At 38.9% G+C, this 17,631-nt stretch overlaps 1 protein-coding gene across 1 annotated transcript in view; it reads left to right on the top strand.

The window, feature by feature from the left end:
- The window catches only part of NDFIP2 (Nedd4 family interacting protein 2), a 73,505-nt gene that overhangs the window by 23,707 nt on the left and 32,167 nt on the right, over window positions 1-17,631 (top strand). Inside the window, exon 2 of the mRNA XM_055426544.2 lies at window positions 14,999-15,164. Coding sequence (XP_055282519.1) covers window positions 14,999-15,164 — 166 coding nt within the window. The remainder of the gene's footprint in view (window positions 1-14,998; window positions 15,165-17,631) is intronic.

Below are 17,631 nucleotides of genomic sequence, written 5' to 3'. Positions count from 1 at the left end.
AATGTTTTGGAAAGATTCATATGAAGTATTTTATAGTATACCCTACAAAGAACCTTTAATTATACTTTGACGCTTTGATTTTTAGAACTCCCTGGTTGTTGTTATCTGAAAGATTTACAGTGATGGTTGTCAAATGGTGATTTCTGAATTCTGTCGTTTCTTCTGCATTTATTTTGTAGAATTCTAAGGAAGAACATTTGTAGCCTCCAGTTTACTTATTCATCTCAGTTCATTTCAGTTCAGTTCAGTCGCTCAGTCATGTCCGACTCTCTGCAACCCCATGAATCACAGCACGCCAGGCCTCCCTATCCATCACCAACTCCCTGAGTTCACTCAAACTCATGTCCACAGAGTCGGTGATACCATCCAGCCATCTCATTCTCGGTCGTCCCCTTCTCCTCCCGCCCCCAACCTTTCCCAGCATCAGAGTCTTTTCCAGTGAGTCAACTCGTCGCATGAGGTGGCCAAAGTATTGCAGTTTCAGCTTTAGCATCAGTCCTTCCAATGAACACCCAGGATCGATCTCCCTTAGAATGGACTGGTTGGATCTCCTTGCGGTACAAGGGACTCTCAAGAGTCTTCTCCAGCACCACAGTTCAAAAGCATCAATTCTTCGGCGATCAGCTTTCTTCACAGTCCAACTCTCACATCCATACATGACCACGGGAAAGACCATAGCCTTGACTAGACGGACCTTTGTTGGCAAAGTAATGTCTCTGCTTTTTAATATACTATCAAGGTTGGTCATAACTTTCCTTCCAAGGAGTAAGCATCTTTTAATTTCATGGCTGCAATCAGCATCTGCAGTGATGTTGGAGCCCAAAAAAATAAAGTCTGACACTGTTTCCACTGTTTTTCCATCTATTTCCCATGAAGTGATGGGACCAGATGCCATGATCTTTGTTTTCTGCATGTTGAGCTTCAAGCCAACCTTTTCACTCTCCTCTTTCACTTTCATCAAGAGGCTTTTGAGTTCCTCTTCACTTTCTGCCATAAGGGTAGTGTCATCTGCATATCTGAGATTATTGATATTTCTCCCAGCAATCTTGATTCCAGCTTGTGCTTCTTCCAGCCCAGCGTTCCTCATGATGTACTCTGCATATAAGTTAAATAAGCAAGGTGACAATATACAGCCTTGACGCACTCCTTTTCCTATTTGGAACCAGTCTGTTGTTCCATGTACAGTTCTGACTGTTGCTTCCTGACCTGCATACAGGTTTCTCAAGAGGCAGGTCAGGTGGTCTGGGATTCCCATCTCTTTCAGAATGTTCCACAGTTTATTGTGATCCACACAGTCAAAGGCTTTGGCATAGGTAATGAAGCAGAAATAGATGTTTTTCTGGAACTCTCTTGCTTTCTCCATGATCCAGCGGATGTTGGCAATTTGATCTCTGGTGCCTCTGCCTTTTCTAAAACCTGCTTGAACATCTGGGAGTTCACGGTTCACATATTGCTGAAGTCTGGCTTGGAGAATTTTGAGCATGACTTTGCTAGCGTGTGAGATGAGTGCAATTGTGCGGTAATTTGAGCATTCTTTGGCATTGCCTTTCTTTGGGATTGGAATGAAGACTGACCTTTTCCAGTCCTGTGGCCACTGCTGAGTTTTCCAAATTTGCTGGCATATTGAGTGCAGCACTTTCACAGCATCATCTTTCAAGATTCGAAATAGCTCAACTGGAATTGCATCACCACCACTAGCTTTGTTCGTAGTGATGCTTTCTAAGGCCCACTTGACCTCACATTCCAAGATGTCTGGCTCTGGGTCAGTGATCACGTTATCGTGACTATCTTGGTCGTGAAGATCTTTTTTGTACAGTTCTTCTGTGTATTCTTGCCACCTCTTCTTAATATTTTCTGCTTCTGTTAGGTCAATACCATTTCTGTCCTTTATTGAGCCCATCTCAGTTAGTACAAATTCATGGATTTTAACTTGGTTGATTATAAACACTACTATCGTTTTGAGACTCAGATAATCTCAGAGTTGACCGTCTGGTTCTGTGTCCTTGTGACAAGTTGCTATCGTTTTTGCATTTTCCTACTATCCAGCAGTTAGATGATGTGAACATATCTGATTTCTCCGGTTCAGTTTGGATGGGGGAAGCACCATCTACACTTTATATGTAGGGCTGCAGTGGAAGAGCAGTGACTGACGCGACCATTATTGCCACAGTAGTTGACTGCTGGTGTGCTGGGTGCTTAATGGGCATTTTCTCAGCGTTGTTGGTGGAGCTTGAGGAGTTTTAGTTTTTTCCCGGCTAGGCCATAGAATAAAGCAGTTGGAACATTGGTGGGGTGCTGCTGACAATGCTAGTGCCATCTCACGGAAGCTCCGAGGAGTGGATAGTATTACTCTGGTGGCGCAGATGGTGAAGAGTCTGCCTGCAATGCGGGAGACCCAGGTTCGATCCCTGGGTTGGGAAGATCCCTGGGAGAAGATAATGGCAACCCACTCCAGTGTTCTTGCCTGGAGAATTCCATGGACAGAGGAGCCTGGTAGACTACAGTCCATAGGGTCATATAGAGTTGTACACGACTAAGCAGCTAACACATACACACACAGATCATGTATACGAATACATAATGTGATTAACAAGTATTTAAGGCCAGAGAGCACCCTGGAGAATACTCTTGTTATAGGTGGGAAAGAGACAAAAAGCTTCACGAATCAGTTTGATCTCTAGAATGGGTTTCTTTAGAATATCATCACATTTATGGGATGGGGAGGGAGGTGGGAGGGAGGTTCAGAATGAGGAACACATGTAAACCCATGGCTGATTCATGTCAGTGTATGGCAGAAACCACTACAGTATTATAAAGTAATTAGCCTCAAATTAAAATAAAGAAAAAAATAGAATATCATCACATTCAAATGGATACATGCTGGTACTGCTGTATGTGTAGTACCGTTAACTGGTTGATGGAAAATAACAAACATCATAATATCTGGGTTTATGTATGTGACTTTCTTTTCTTGTAAATACAGTAATGGGGTAATAGTTACAAAAGGTTACTGAGTGGATGCAAAGTCCGTGGTGATTTTCTTTTTAGTACTACTGAGAAGTTTTACAAATGTCAGTTTTCTGACTTGTAGAAACTTGTTCCTTTAAAACATAGATGGAAACCTTTTTAACTTATCACATGCTGTCCTACATTAAGAACAAAAAATAAGATTGTTTTGTACTTTCTTTGATCTCTGTTCTAGAGAACTTAGAAAAAATACAGAAAAAAAAAAACAAAACCAACCAAGAGAATAGTTTGCAAGCACCCATGCTACCCATTTGTCTGTTAACAGTCATTATGAAACTGCTAACATTTCATCTTACTTCAAGTAAGATGAATAATATATGATTTACACACACAGTCTTGTTAATTCTTTAACACTGTATCATGAACATTTCCTGTTTCATCAAGTATCCTTTGGCCTCTCAGTCCTGTCTGATTCTTTGTAGCCTCATGAGATTTTCCAGGCAAGAATAGTGGCGTGCCTTGCCATTTCCTCCTTCATGGGATCTTCCCGACCCAGAGATTGAACCTGGGTCTCCTGTGTCTCCTGCATTGGCAGGCGGGTTCTTTACCACTGCACCACCTGGGAAGCCCCTTTGGAAGCACCATCTTAAATGGCTGTATTCTATTATGTTGATAACAATGTTTAATTCTATTTGGGATGAATAGGATGTTTCCAGTTTTCCATTATTATAACACTGTGTTGAACAGCTTTATGAAGAAATCTTGTTTCTGATTAGTTTCTTTGGATGTAGTCTTAAAACTTTTCCAGTCAATCACTGGGCTAAAGTATGTTTTTATAATAACTTTCTTATTTTCATAAAAAGGGATACATAACTATTTTGAAAAATAAGGCAGTATAAGTACAGAAAAAGAAGCAATTTAGGCACCCAAATCTTACCAGCCAGAAATACCTTATGTTGACATTTGGTGAACGTCTTTCCATTTGTGCTTATAGACAGGAATAATGAAATAAGAAAGAGATCATACTATTCTGTTTTTTAAAAGGAGAGTATGAAATACAATTTTGACTTTAATGGCAAGGAAAGAAATCCTTAAAGAACTGCTGAATTCTAAATAAAGGTTTCTTTCCACGGAGGAGTTAGCTTCTGTAGGATTTCACAAAAATTAAGAGTATAAAAAGTCAATAAGAAATAATGCTGCAAGGATTCTTCAATATTGCTATACTTTAATGTGGCTTTCCAGGGAGCTCAAGCTGTAAAGAATCCACCTGCAATGTGGGAGACCTGGGTTCAATCCCTGGGGTGGAAATATCCCCTGGAGAAGGGCATGGCAGCCCACTCCAGTATTCTTACCTGGAGAATTCCATGGGCAGAGGAGCCTGGTGGGCTACAGTCCATGGGGTTGCAAAGACTTGGACACAACTGAGCGACTAACATACACACATATACACACACACACACACTTTAATATCTGAGATTCAATTCTTTATTGTGAAGTATGCTCCTTAGCCAGTTTGGTTTCTTGTACTTGACCCGGTACTGCATTTGCTGGCTTACTTTGGCACATGCAAATAAGTAACTCTTTGGAGAATCTATGGAAGTGTTCTTATTTAATATGATTATGTAAACAGAAGGGAACCTTTCATTGCATGCTGCTATTGTCACTATACTGATCATTGCTTATGCTGGATAGGATATGTTGACTGAAATAAACATGCACAATGTACATGTTGTGAGTTTGGGGACCTTACTGAGGACTGTAGCCTGAGAGAGAGCCCCTCAGCTTAGAGAAACTCCTCAAAGAGGAGAGGGTAAGGGAGGAACCAGAATGTATATGAGCTTTATTTACTGGGAAAACCCTATAGTGAAGCATAAAAGGATTACTACTACTCATCACAAAATCAGACATCTGAAGTGAGTGATTTTAGTACTTTTATGTGGATAGGAAGACGTAAGAATCTGAGGTCATTTGAAATGTTTTCTTAGATGTCTATCTTCATCCAAAGAATTGGGTTCTACATCCAAAGCACAGAAAGTTCCCCATCCTTCACCATCCTGAATTCCCCTCAGAGTGTGCAACCCTTGGGCCACCACAGTAGCTAATGGCTTGATCCTTGTAGAACTGGAATGGCAGGCCACACTTATTTCTTTACAAATACTGATATGTTAGCTTGTAAAAACCGAAGCATGTAGCTATTTTAAAAGCTCAGAATTTGAATAGTTTCATAAGTTTAAACATCATCATTAAAAATTTCTTCTGCTTATAAAAAAATGTGTAGCAGTACTTTCTCCATTGGATTTCTAAATTATGGTCCTCAAACCACTTAAGGGAATTGTAAACCCTGAAATTGCTCTGTATTATTATTTCCACAGCAGTTTTCTATGTTCTCTAAGTGGATAATCTTTGCTTATTTTATTGCCCACCTTTGACCCAGGCACCCTGCCCAGGAGGAGGGCAAGGTTGATTGGGAAATAGTTGCTGTGCCGAAGGAGTTGCTGTACCCTGACTGATGTAGAGTGTCAGGGTGTAGTCTTGGAATATGGTGGCTTCAGCCTCACCCAAGGTATTGTAAGGTGTCTGTAATGAAAGAGTGATGGACAGGATTTTAGGGGGACAGTCCCATGTCTGCCATAGATAACCTATTTGCTTAAGACCACAGAATAGTAATTCATAAGTATACCTCAAAACGCTGCTTGCATTGTAGAAAGACAGAAACCCAAGTTAGTGACCAGATTTGAAAAATGCAGTGTTTTTTTTTTTAAAGTAAACTTAAACATATTTTATGTTATGTAACATATTTTGGTACAAAACCATGGCAGGCAGGGCTGAAACTGACCATCTTCCTGTGCTGAAATATACAGACATTTATGGTCTTTTCATGCTGAGTTAATGTGAGCTAGATTGAGAGATTTCGGGGAGACTGAGAAGGTAAACGGAGGCCGAGAGGCAGCAGTGCTGTGTAGACAGACAGCTTTAGGTGTAACAGTATGAGAAGCTGCCAGTCCAGTTGGTACAGATATGTTTTTCTCCTTTCTTTTTGTCTTTTCTCTCTCTTTCCCCTTTGGTATAAGATAATCTGTTGGTAATCTGTGTTAAGATCATATCCGTCTGTTGCTAAAGAGGCATAATTGTAGGGCAGATTTGTAAATACGTGTTTTCTTAGGTAAGGTCTGAGAAAGCCAAATAGAGTTTTGAGAAAACTATATTTCTGTTGACATAAACATTTAAGAATAAGGTCAGGTACTTGTCATTTGAACTTCCCTGGTGGCTCAGATGGTTAAAAATCTTCCTGCAATGCTGGAAATCGGGAATCTATCCCTGGGTTGCGAAGATTCCCTTGAAAAGGGAATGACTACCCTCTCCAATATTCTTGCCTGGAGAATTCCATGGACTGAAGAGCCTGGCAGGCTGCACACCCATTAATTAAAGGATTATGAACACGACTAATGAGTGTAGTATATAGAGCATTTTGTATTCAAAGAGAATAATCTTAGAATCTAGCATATTTAGGTTGCAGTTTTACCATATAAAAAGGAATTTAACAGGAGCCTAAGTTCTTTTAAAAATAGAAATTTATATAAGATCTTTATCCCATCTGTTTGGTTTCTTTGTTCCTTGGAGGTCTTTGGGATGTAAATATACTCTTTCTCCTTTAAATTCCTAATGCAGTAACTAGCTGTTAGAGACTTCAGGATCAGTTCCTGAGCCTGCGATCACAGCCTGAATCTAGGCTTCCCTGGTGGTTCAGATGGTAAAGAGTCTACCTGCAGTGTTGGAGACCTGGGTTCAATCCCTGGGTCAGGAAGATCCCCTGGAGATGGAAATGACAACCCACTCCTGTATTCTTGCGTGGAAAATCCTATGGAAAGAGGAACCTGGCAGGCTGCAGTCCGTGGGGTTGTAAAGAGTTGGACATGACTGAGTGACTTCACTCTCTTAGAGACTTCAGAGTACTTGGGTTACAGCAAGGTTATTTCTCCAGTCTTTCCATTTTATACTCTTGTGCCCAGTGACTTACATTACATTTTCTTTTCATTTTAACCAAGGCTGATTCCAAATACTTTGGAGCTTATTTTCATAGTGTTCAACAAGACAGACATAACATCCAGTTTTGTAGAGCTCTTACTTTAGCTGGGAAAACAGCTTGTAAATGAATGACTACACAAATACTTTCTATCGTGGTAAGAGCTGAGAAGAACAGGGTGCTTTAAGATTGTGTTGTTTTGTTCTTGTTCAGTCAGAAGTCATGTCCAGCTCTGCGACTTCATGGACTGCAGCACGCCAAACTTCCTTATCCTTCACCATCTCCCAGAGTTTGCTCAAACTCATGTCCATTGAGTCAGTGATGCCATCCAGCCATCTCATCCTCTGCTGTCCCCTTCTCCTCCTGCCTTCAATATTTCCCAGCATCAGGGTCTTTTCCGATGAGTCAGCTCTTCACATAGCCAAAAGGAGGCCAAAGCTTTGGAGCTTCAGCTTCAGCATCAGTCCTTCCAATGAACATTCAGGACTGATTTCCTTTAAGATTGACTGGTTTGATCTTGCAGTCCAAGGGACTCTCAAGGGTCTTCTCCAGCACCACAATTCGAAAGCATCAATTCTTTGGTGCTTAGTCTTCTTTATGGTCCAACTCTTGCATCCATACATGGCTACTGGAAAAACCACAGCTTTGACTATACCGACCTTTGTCGGCAAAGTGGTGTTTCTGTTCTTTAATATGCTGTCTAGTTTTATCATAACTTTTCTTCCAAGACGCAAGTGTCTTTTAATTTCATGGCTGCAGTCACCATCCGCAGTTATTTTGGAGCCCAAGAAAATGAAGTCTGTCACTGTTTCCGGTTTTTCCCCATCTATTTGCCAAAAAGTGATAGGACCGGATCCCATGATCTTAGTTTTTTGAATCACAAGCTTGAATCAAGATTGCCGGGAAAAATGTCAGTAACTTCAGATATACAGATGACATCATTCTAATGGCAGAAAGTGAAGAGGACTAAAGATTAGCTTCTTAATGAAGGTGAAAGAGGAGAGTGAAAAAGCTGGCTTAAAAGATTGTGTTAGAGTGCTCATCTGCTTTTGAGCGATAGGAAAGATTTTCTTGAGAACTTGATTTTAAGCTAAGATCTGAACAGTGTGTAAAAGTCAACTAGGCAGTGCAGTATGTGTATTATTTAACAGAGCCTAGAGCCCCCCCTTTTGGAGAAGGAAATGGCAACCCACTCCAGTGTTCTTGCCTGGAGAATCCCAGGGATAGGAGAGCCTGGTGGGCTTCTGTCTATGGGGTCACACAGAGTCGGACACGACTGAAGTGACTTAGCAGCAGCAGAGCCCCTTTTTGGCCTTCACTGATGGCACAGCAGGTCAAGAATCTGCCTGCAATTCAGGAGACACAGGAGATGCTGGTTCGATCCCTGGGTCAGGAAGATCCCCTAGAGGAGGAAAATGGCAATCTAGTCCAGTATTCTTGCCTGAAAAAAAATCCAGTGGACAGAGGAGCCTGGCAGGCTATAGTCTGTAGGGTCACAGAGTTGGCCACAACTGAGCAACTAATGTAGAACCCCTTTGTAGTATGTGATTATGCTTAATTTTGTTTTAAGAAGTGAATTTAATGAGTGGATGTTTAGGTCAGCAGCGCAGAACTGTCCAGTGTGAGAATATAAAATTAGTCTTGTATTCTTTAATCACTGTTGCCGTTAATTATGCCTCTCCTCTTTTTTCTTTTCAAAAAACACATACACTTGCTCATTTGTTCTTCAAATATATTTTTTTTGTGATTACAGTTTCAGATTGTGTCATTTTCAACAGAAGATTGTGCATACATAAACCCAAAGGGGAACTATTATAGTATTATGATGGTATTTTATCCTAGGATATCATGTTTACCTTAACGTTGTTGCTTCTGAGACATGCCACACCAGAAATTAGAGGATTTTTGCATTTTGGTTTTACTTATTAAAAATTTTAAAATTCAAATTAATTTATGTTTAGGGTAAAAAGTCAGATAGTAGAGGATGATGAAGTCTCTTCCCTGCCTGCAGCTCTTTGTAGTTTCTTCTGTATCTTTCCAGAAATCTTGATTGCCTATATGTATTACTCAGATAATCTTTTTCTCTTCTTTAGGGGGAGGGGAAGTTTGTAGGAAATAGCTTTTAAAAATATTTTGTTGATATATAGTTGACTTGCGATGTTGTGTTTCTTCTTATTTAAAAAATTGAGTTAAACCATACATAATTTTTACACCTTTCAGTTGACATATCATGAGCAGACAGTAGCAGTTTACAAATTAAATAAGCCCTTTGTATTTAAAAGACAATGGTGTCTTGATAAAATATCTATTGATCCTTGGCTTTAAATGTTTGTTTTGCAGATTCCTTCAGGTCATGGAGACTCTGAAGCCCATGGTGTTATTTGTGGAGCACCATGAAATAATGGTATTCTCTCGAATGAGCAAGAAAGGTTTTGACCAGCAGAAATATGCCTGTATTATATTATGAAATATAATACTGCAACCAGACTTCTGTATTTTCAAAAGAAGAAGCTAAAAATTAGGCATATTTTTCCATTAATATTTACTTGTTGCTTTTGCACTCTTTTCTAATCATTTGCATCATTTCCTGATCACTGCTTTATTGTAGGTTCTCTCTCATTAACGGAAAGGTATCCAGACACTGCAGAAGTTTAGTGGAAAAAATTTGGTGGGGAAATAAACCTAAAATTAAGAAGATTCTGTTAATTTGTTTAATGGTATATGCGTGCATGAGGAAGACTGCTGAAATTCACTTTTATTGGTACAAAAATCTAGTTCCATTTGCTAAGCATCAGTGTTTTGTGCGACTGTCTTCTGAGCTTTGGTTTTAACACTTGGACTGTTTGTAGAAATTTCTTAGCACCGGCTATTACTTTACCCCTAGGAGTATAGATAAGGCAGCTTACTTTCTTCTTGGGTGACTAAATTCGGTAGCTTGATTCTACAGCTACAGATTGATTTTATTGTAACCCTTATCTGTTTGCTTCTCTGAATCAAGTGTTGGATAAGGCAACATTGACTGACAGAGATTCAGTTCAGTTCAGTTCAGTCGCTCAGTTGTGTCCGACTCTCCGCGACCCCATGAATCACAGCACGCCAGGCTTCCCTGTCCATCACCAACTCCCGGAGATCACTCAAACTCATGTCCATCGAGTTGGTGATGCCATCCAGCCATCTCATTCTCTGTCGTCCCCTTCTCCTCCCACCCCCAACCTTTCCCAGCATCAGAGTCTTTTCCAGTGAGTCAACTTGTCGCATGAGGTGGCCAAAGTATTGGAGTTTCAGCTTTAGAGATTACCAGAGTTTTTTTCCTAGAATCCTGTGACCTTAGGGATAGAAGAAACCCTTATCATCTCCTCCGTTTGTAGGAAGGACAGGAATCCCATTAGATGTTGGTTGACTGACCGTGCTGTTATTTTGAGAATGAAAGAGGTGAAGAAAAGTCTAAAATGAGTGGGGCCCTGGTGCAACAGGCATGAAATGTCCTGGGGAAAACAGCTGTATGGTCATCCTAGTTATGCACCAGACTTGCCAGATAGTCATCCAAAATCTGCCTGAAAGGATTTGTTGCCCTACAGAAAAGCAAGTACTCTAAAAATAAAAGGTATTAACTAAGAAACTTAAAAAATTTTAAATTGAGCTAAAGTTTGTATCCTTGCAACTACTAACTCTTCTTTCCAGCTTTTGCCCTCTGGTACTAAATGTAGTTAGTATATGGCAGTGTACAAAATGTATTAGCTCTTTAGAAATTTAAAAAAAACAAAAAAATAGTTCCCCCTTACCCCCTGCCCTGCAATCTTACAGTTCTTCCCTGTAATTCAGTTTCTTCTGTGCTCAAATTGAAACAGACCAGAGAAAAGAAATGAGAGAGGGAAAAAAAAAGAAAAGACCATGCTGCTGACTAACCCACCAGGCCCTGGTACTGGGTAGAGTTCACTAAACAACATTTTATATAGCACATCCGTAATTGTTATCTTAGTATGTTTAGAAAATGTTCAGTGAGATCTCTAGCTTCTCAAAAGTGGTCTTTCCAGTTATTATCTTAATGTTTTATCACCTTAAGATAGAATGAAGGAATATGTATAGGAAGCATGCCAATTCCAATTAAAGAAACAGTAGTTTAAACACAGGAAGGCTAGACCTCCAGCTAGGTAATCATAATGCTTAGAGTTTTCTCATCATTAAAAATACTTAATGTACATGTATAATAACTAGCTACAGATATATCCTTCAGACTAAAAAATTGTGTTTTCCTGTACAGCTTTTTATCACTGTGGTCACTGGGTTAAAGATACTTTAATTTTCATGTGCTATTGCCAGTATTTTTTTTCTTCCAGAAGGCCCATAAGTAGGACAAGCTAGGAGGATAATTTTTGAGGTGATGTATGGATGTGACACAGAGCCTGGTTCTTTACTGTATATATGTGGGTCCCATTCCACTCTTCCCTTCTTTTTCTGCTGTTTAGGAGGTTGATACAGAATGTAAAATAGAACCATTGAACAGCATAACAGCATGATTAGGGAAAAATTTCTACAAATGGCATTGTCTAATTTGATAAACGTATTACTTAATTTGAACCCTTGTGTGAATTTAGAGGAAAGGCAGTCAGGTGTCAAAAAAATTAAACAGTAGTCCATCTGAGAAAGAAGTAGAGATTCTTCTTGGAGCCAATCTGAGGATTGTAACTCAGGAGACAGTCTTTCAGAAAGTTCTGATTGCTGTTAAAAGTAAAAGCACAAATGTGTAAGTTTTTGAGACAAAAAGTTATACATCAAAGTAACTGGGTTGGGAAAGTCCCCTGGAGGAGGAAGAAATGGCAGCCCACTCTGGTATTCTTGTCTGGAAAATCGCATGGACAGAGGAGCCTGGCAGGCAACAGTCCATGGGATCTTGAAAGAGTCGGGAATGACTTAGTGACTAAACAACATGTTGACACTTTACATAGTCCCACAAGGTAAGTAGTGGGGTCACTGTGACTCCTTACAGGACTGAGAAAGCAATGTTATCTCCTGAGGAGTTATCTTGCTGGCCCCAGATGCAAATTGCGTTTTTGGGGGTGAGCAGACATCCCTGTGTCTTCTAAGGAGATCTGGTCTAGTCAATAGTGAATGCATAATGCACACTAAAAGGGAAGGGATGGTGACTCAAAACAGCAGAAAAATGTTTATGCTAAAATTTTTCTTGTCCTGCCTTTAAAAAAGTTTGTTTTATCACATTGTAGGTTAATCTGTAGAGACACCAAAGATATATAAAAAATTACAGTGTTACATTTAAAGTGTGTTGGAAGTTCTGTGCCACAGCGGACAGAAACTGTTGACTGAATTATTGGGTTTTACTGTTGAAACAGAGCAACAGTTCACTTGTAAGAATGAAACTGGAGGTGTTAGTAGGGCGATTGAAATTAATTGGTGTGTTGTACAAGTTCCAAAACTTTATTTCTGAGATCATATGTAAAAATGTCTGTAGTAACTCTTTTTATTGTAATTACGTGACTATGTTTTGATAGGTTGAAGAAGAGAGTTGGTCATTCTGGGGAGCATATTCAATGTGGTAGGGGTGTTTCCTGTGAGGAATTAGGGCAGAACTGTTTGTCATGTAGGGTTTTCTTTTTAGTATAGTTTATCTCCATTTGCAGTATTAATAGTAGATATGGAAAAATGGTTTTCCTTTTTGTTTTTTTGGACACCTTCACTATTATTTGTTTAGTAACACTAATTTCTACATATACTAAGTATACTCATATAGGCTATTTCTAAGTATATATCTGTACTTTGTTTGACTTGTTCATCTGACATTTTTGCTCTTAAAAATGTGGTCAAAGGGGACGGAATCCATTGGGAGCTCTCCTGAGTGCCTTGTAATGGGAAACATAGAATATGCTTTATGACCCTAGAGTTGCTAGTCAAGAGGTTGCTCATTTAGTGCCTACTTAGAAAAGCTCTGCAAGTAAATAAATGGAAAAGCTCGTACATAGTTGACTTGGTGCTTATTTGAATTCACTTTCTGTGAGTGAATTTTGTTATATAAATTTTGATGCTGTCGACTGAAGAAAAACACATAACCTAAAAATTGCAAGTTATGTTTTATTTGGGGACCTTACTGAGGACTATAGCCCAGGAGACAACCTCTCAGGTAGGTCTGAGGAACCGTTCTGAAGAGGTTAGGGAAAAGCCAGGATTCGTAGGAGTTTTTTTCTGGGGGAAGGCCAGGGAAGTAGTAGAACATGAGAAGAATACTGTTAATCACAAAAAACAGACGTCTGAAGTTAATTATTTTAGTTCTTTTCTATGTGTACACATGTGCTTATTTGCTCATTTATGGCCGATTCTTTGTGATTGCATGGATTGTAACCCGCCAGGCTCTTCTGTCCATGAGATTTTCCAGGCAAGAATACTGGAGTGGGTTGCTATTTCCTCCTCTAGGGGATCTTCCCAACCCAGGGATCAAACCAGTCCCTCCTGTGTCTCCTGCATTGGCAGGTGGATTCTTTACCACTGTACCACCTGGGAGCCCCTTTGTGCAGAAGATGTTAAAGTCTGGGCTTATTGAAATTATTCTTCACGTGTGCTTCTTAACTACCTAGGGCCTGTATCCTCTCTTTCACCATCCTGAGTTCCTCTCAGGGTACAGTGAATGTGGTTGGCGGTGTTGGTTGGTAGCTTGAAGGTGGGCAACCTTCATTGTTTGCTGGAATGACAGGCAGCGTTTTTCCAGTGTTATGAATAAGTTGTCTTCTTAAGATGATTTTAGGTTGATTTGTTTTGTTAAAAATTACGAACTTACAAAAGTGTCTTGCTAGTGTAATCTCTTACCGCAAGACACATCCAAACAGCAGTGAAGTAAATTGATCTCCTGTTTTACTTTACATATTTAAAAAAATTCTTTAGTGACTACTTATTAGACTGAAGCACTGCATAATTTCTGTTTTTCAGTTTATAAAATAAAGTATATTAAATAAAAGAGAAGAAGGGTAGAACTAGTATTTGCTAAATGCCTTTTGCGTGTTTGGCACTATGCTAGATGATTTTCAAATATTATTTTACAGTTCTGTGAGGATTTTGGTTTCATTTAGAATTTACATGTGGAGTCACTAAGGTACAGAGAAAGTAAGTTTAGTGAAGCTTATAGAAAGTGGAGTAATAATTTTCATGTTCTAAAATTAAAAATGCATTATATCACAGCATGCAGATTTGTTCTCTTGACAAGCTTTTCTTTTTTTTTTAACTATGAAGTAGGAGGTGCGCAGCCACCATTGCTTGGATTTGATTCATGGCTTAGCCTTCCTACCTATTGTGATGTTTGGCAAATTACTCTTAAGTCTGCATGTCCAGGGTTGAGAGTTGTTTTGGTTGGTTTGTTTTTTTTTCTCTTTCTTCTTTTAGCCTGTCAAACGGGGATAATAGTCTAACAGTCTCTTGTTCGTTGTGAGGATTAAATGAGTTAAACCATAAAGATCTCAGTATATTGTCTAGTGTTTATTGAACTTTCAATAAATTGGTTGTAATGAAGAACATTTTTAAAAGTTTTATATGCACAGTGACTTATTTTGCTTTATAAGCAATTCTTTTGGTACGTAGGAAAACCTCAGAGTATTCCACATTTTTAGAATATTTATAAATTGTTATTCTGTTTCATTAATTCATTTTACATAAGATACTAGTACAATAGATATGGTGTCGTTGTATTAGGAGTTTTACTTTTCTTTGCTGTACACAGTGATTAATACGTGGTAGACAGTATGTATTGCAGTATTGAGCGAACTTGAATCTGTTTTGTTATCATTACCTTTTTTCCTATAAACTCCTAAAAATTGACCTCTATTCTTATTATAAATTATAAAAATTCTAAACTTAATGACTATGTCCCTCAAAAATTTTATTCATCTTTTTAAATGCTATTTTAGCTTGTTTTGGCTAAAAAAAAAGAAAAACGATTCTTTGCCTGAAATCTTTCACAAAAAAAAAAGTGCTTCACATTAATGTTTTCGCTTTCCTTTGTTCTCTCAGCTTCACAATGAAGAGGATAATTCAGAGTCATCTGCTGTAGAGCAGCCGTCTGCTTCAAACCCAGCCCCACACACCGTGCAGGCTGCTCCTTCAGCGTCTGGACATGAGGCGGACTCTTCCCCGCCCCCTTACAGTAGCATTACCGTGGAAGTACCTGCAACTTCAGGTACTGTTGCTCTTAGTATGGAACCACTAGTAATGTTTTTAGTAACTCAGTTTTTTTTTTTTTTTTTACCAGTATGGTTTTGTATAATTATCAAGTCTGTTAATGGGCTTCTCCAGTTTTATGATTTTTTAAAACAGATTTTTCTAAAAGTAGTTTATAAAATAATTTCCTCTGTGCCTTATGTGTCTCACTGTTTTAAAAATTAATTTTAAAATGTAGCTTGTCAGGCTTTCTTATGCTTGCTAGATTCCATTTCCAGTGGACTAACCTATATAACTTTTGGAAGAAATATACATACCTATAGATTCATGCACACATATAATGCCTACGGACATGCGTGTATTAACATACCCATACATGTGTGTGTTTACTTGTATAGTCGTAAAACCAGGTGTTATTCATGATGAACGTGAGTGGGAATGTGCTTAGCGTATGTGAATGGAGGTGAAGGGTGTACATAATGTTCCCCCTGCACATGGTAATGTTTCTTGAATACAAGGCAGTGATTCCCGCTTGCTGCTGTTCATCTCATCCTTTCAGGTCATTCTCAAGAACACCCTCATCTGTTTCTCTGGCCACAATTTATATTTTCCCAGTAATGCTAAGTTAATCATTCTGTGATGGAAGATGCTAAGAGTGAAAGTCCCTTTGCTGAATGTCCTTCTGTTGTAGCTACTATTTGTTTAACAGACTACCTCAAACCTGATGGAGTAAAATAACAATCATTATTATCAATTCTCAGAATTTGGAGGATGAACTTGTCTCCATGATGAAGTTCTCTGCTAGAGTCTCCTGTGATTGTTGTCCGATGGAGGCAATTGCAGGCTTCCTTATTCACACATTTACTGGTTGAGCAGGCTTCAACTGGGGCCTCAGCTGAGGCTGTCGGCCAGAACAGCTATTGGTGGCCTCGTCTTGTGGCTTGGGCTCCTCTCTGAATGCAGACTGGCTTCTAAGAACAAGCGTTCTGAGAGAAAGCCAGATGGAACGGGTTACATTGCCTCAAAAGTCACAGTGCAGGTTGTTAGAAGTGAGTCAGTTTAGTCTGTCTTCAGGATTATTGAAGAATTAGTCTCTGCCTCTTCATGGGAAGTGTTTCAAAGAGTAGACTGTGGTTTAAAACCACCACAGCTGTATACAGCCTCTTCCTCTGCCACCAGGCCTGCTCCTTTGACAGTCTTCCCTGTTTCAGTAAATGGCTCCAGCAAGCCAGAAACCGGGGAGTCAGCTTTTTGGTATCTTATTATAAAATCATGTGGTTTTTCTCCTTCAGTTTTTGTTGTCATGAAATATTTTATTAACATATTTCTTCTTGAAGCTAATCCATCCCTATATGCTTGGACTTTCTGTCGTCGTGGTCCAGTGTTTCCTGCATTAATACTTTAGTGTTTTTGCAGCATTTTTCATGTGATCTGTAACTTTATGTACTGTCTTTTTGGTTTGAAAAAAGCAAACTTTTGGAAAGCAAAGTTGAAAGCAAAATTTTATGAAAGCAACATAAAATGAATTGAGAAGCTTCTCATTTTTCTATGATGTATAGTAGTTTTGATAATGTAGCATGATATTTTTAAAGGTTAGGCGAATTTCAACTGTGAAACAAGTGAAGCCTGGTACCTAGATGTTCAGTTATTCTCACCATCTCCTTTGTGATTCCTAGTCTTTTAAATTTTTTCACCTGTGCTCAAAGGCCATCCCTGACTAATTGAGAGTAAGAACTGAGAAATTGTAGAATTTTGGGTCTCTGCTAAATGAAAGCTATTATACTATTTTTCTTTAGGTTTTTGGTCAATGTTATATTTTAGATATGGACAGTGCCTGTTTTCTGGGAGATTATGTTCTTCAATAGGTCACTTTATGACTGTTTTTATAGATCTGAGCAACATCAGTTATAAAAGGTGACATTTGTATATAATGCTTAACTTTTTACAGAGTCCTCTTGAATACTGTTCTATTTTATCCCATAAAATAGCAAGTAATAGCGTCGCTGGGTCAGCTTCATAGATGAGAGAGGAGAACTTCATAGGACTTAAGTGATGTGCTTGAAGTTACACAACTTCCAACAAGGAGGGCTAGGATTGGAACTCCCCAGACTTAACATTCTGTGGTTGAGAACCAACCTCTGCCTTAAAGGGGAGAAGAAAAGGAAGTAAAATTGACAAGTGAAAATTAAAGATGCTTCTTCGCAACTTTTACCTGTTATTGGCAGAGGTTATTTTTTTCTATCTTGGATGTTAAAACTTTTTGAAAACTTACATATATATATTTTTAAATTGGAGAATAATTGCTTTACAATGTTATATATCTAGTTTTAAGGTAAAGGATCTCATTACCATGGATAATATATGCCAGTGTTCCAGGTTTTAAAATAAATATTTATTTATCTTATTTTTGACTGTGCTGAATCTTTGTTGCTGCATGGGGTTTTTCTCTAGTTGCAGTGAACAGGGGCTACTCTTCAGTGTGGTGA

The sequence above is a fragment of the Moschus berezovskii genome, chromosome 13 (assembly GCF_049115385.1).
Source record: "Moschus berezovskii isolate FMDL1 chromosome 13, NW_MosBer_1.0, whole genome shotgun sequence".
NCBI classification, from domain to species: Eukaryota; Metazoa; Chordata; class Mammalia; order Artiodactyla; family Moschidae; genus Moschus; species Moschus berezovskii.
The sequence above is the reverse complement of the archived record's forward strand: the minus strand, read 5'-3'. Positions and strand labels throughout refer to the sequence as shown.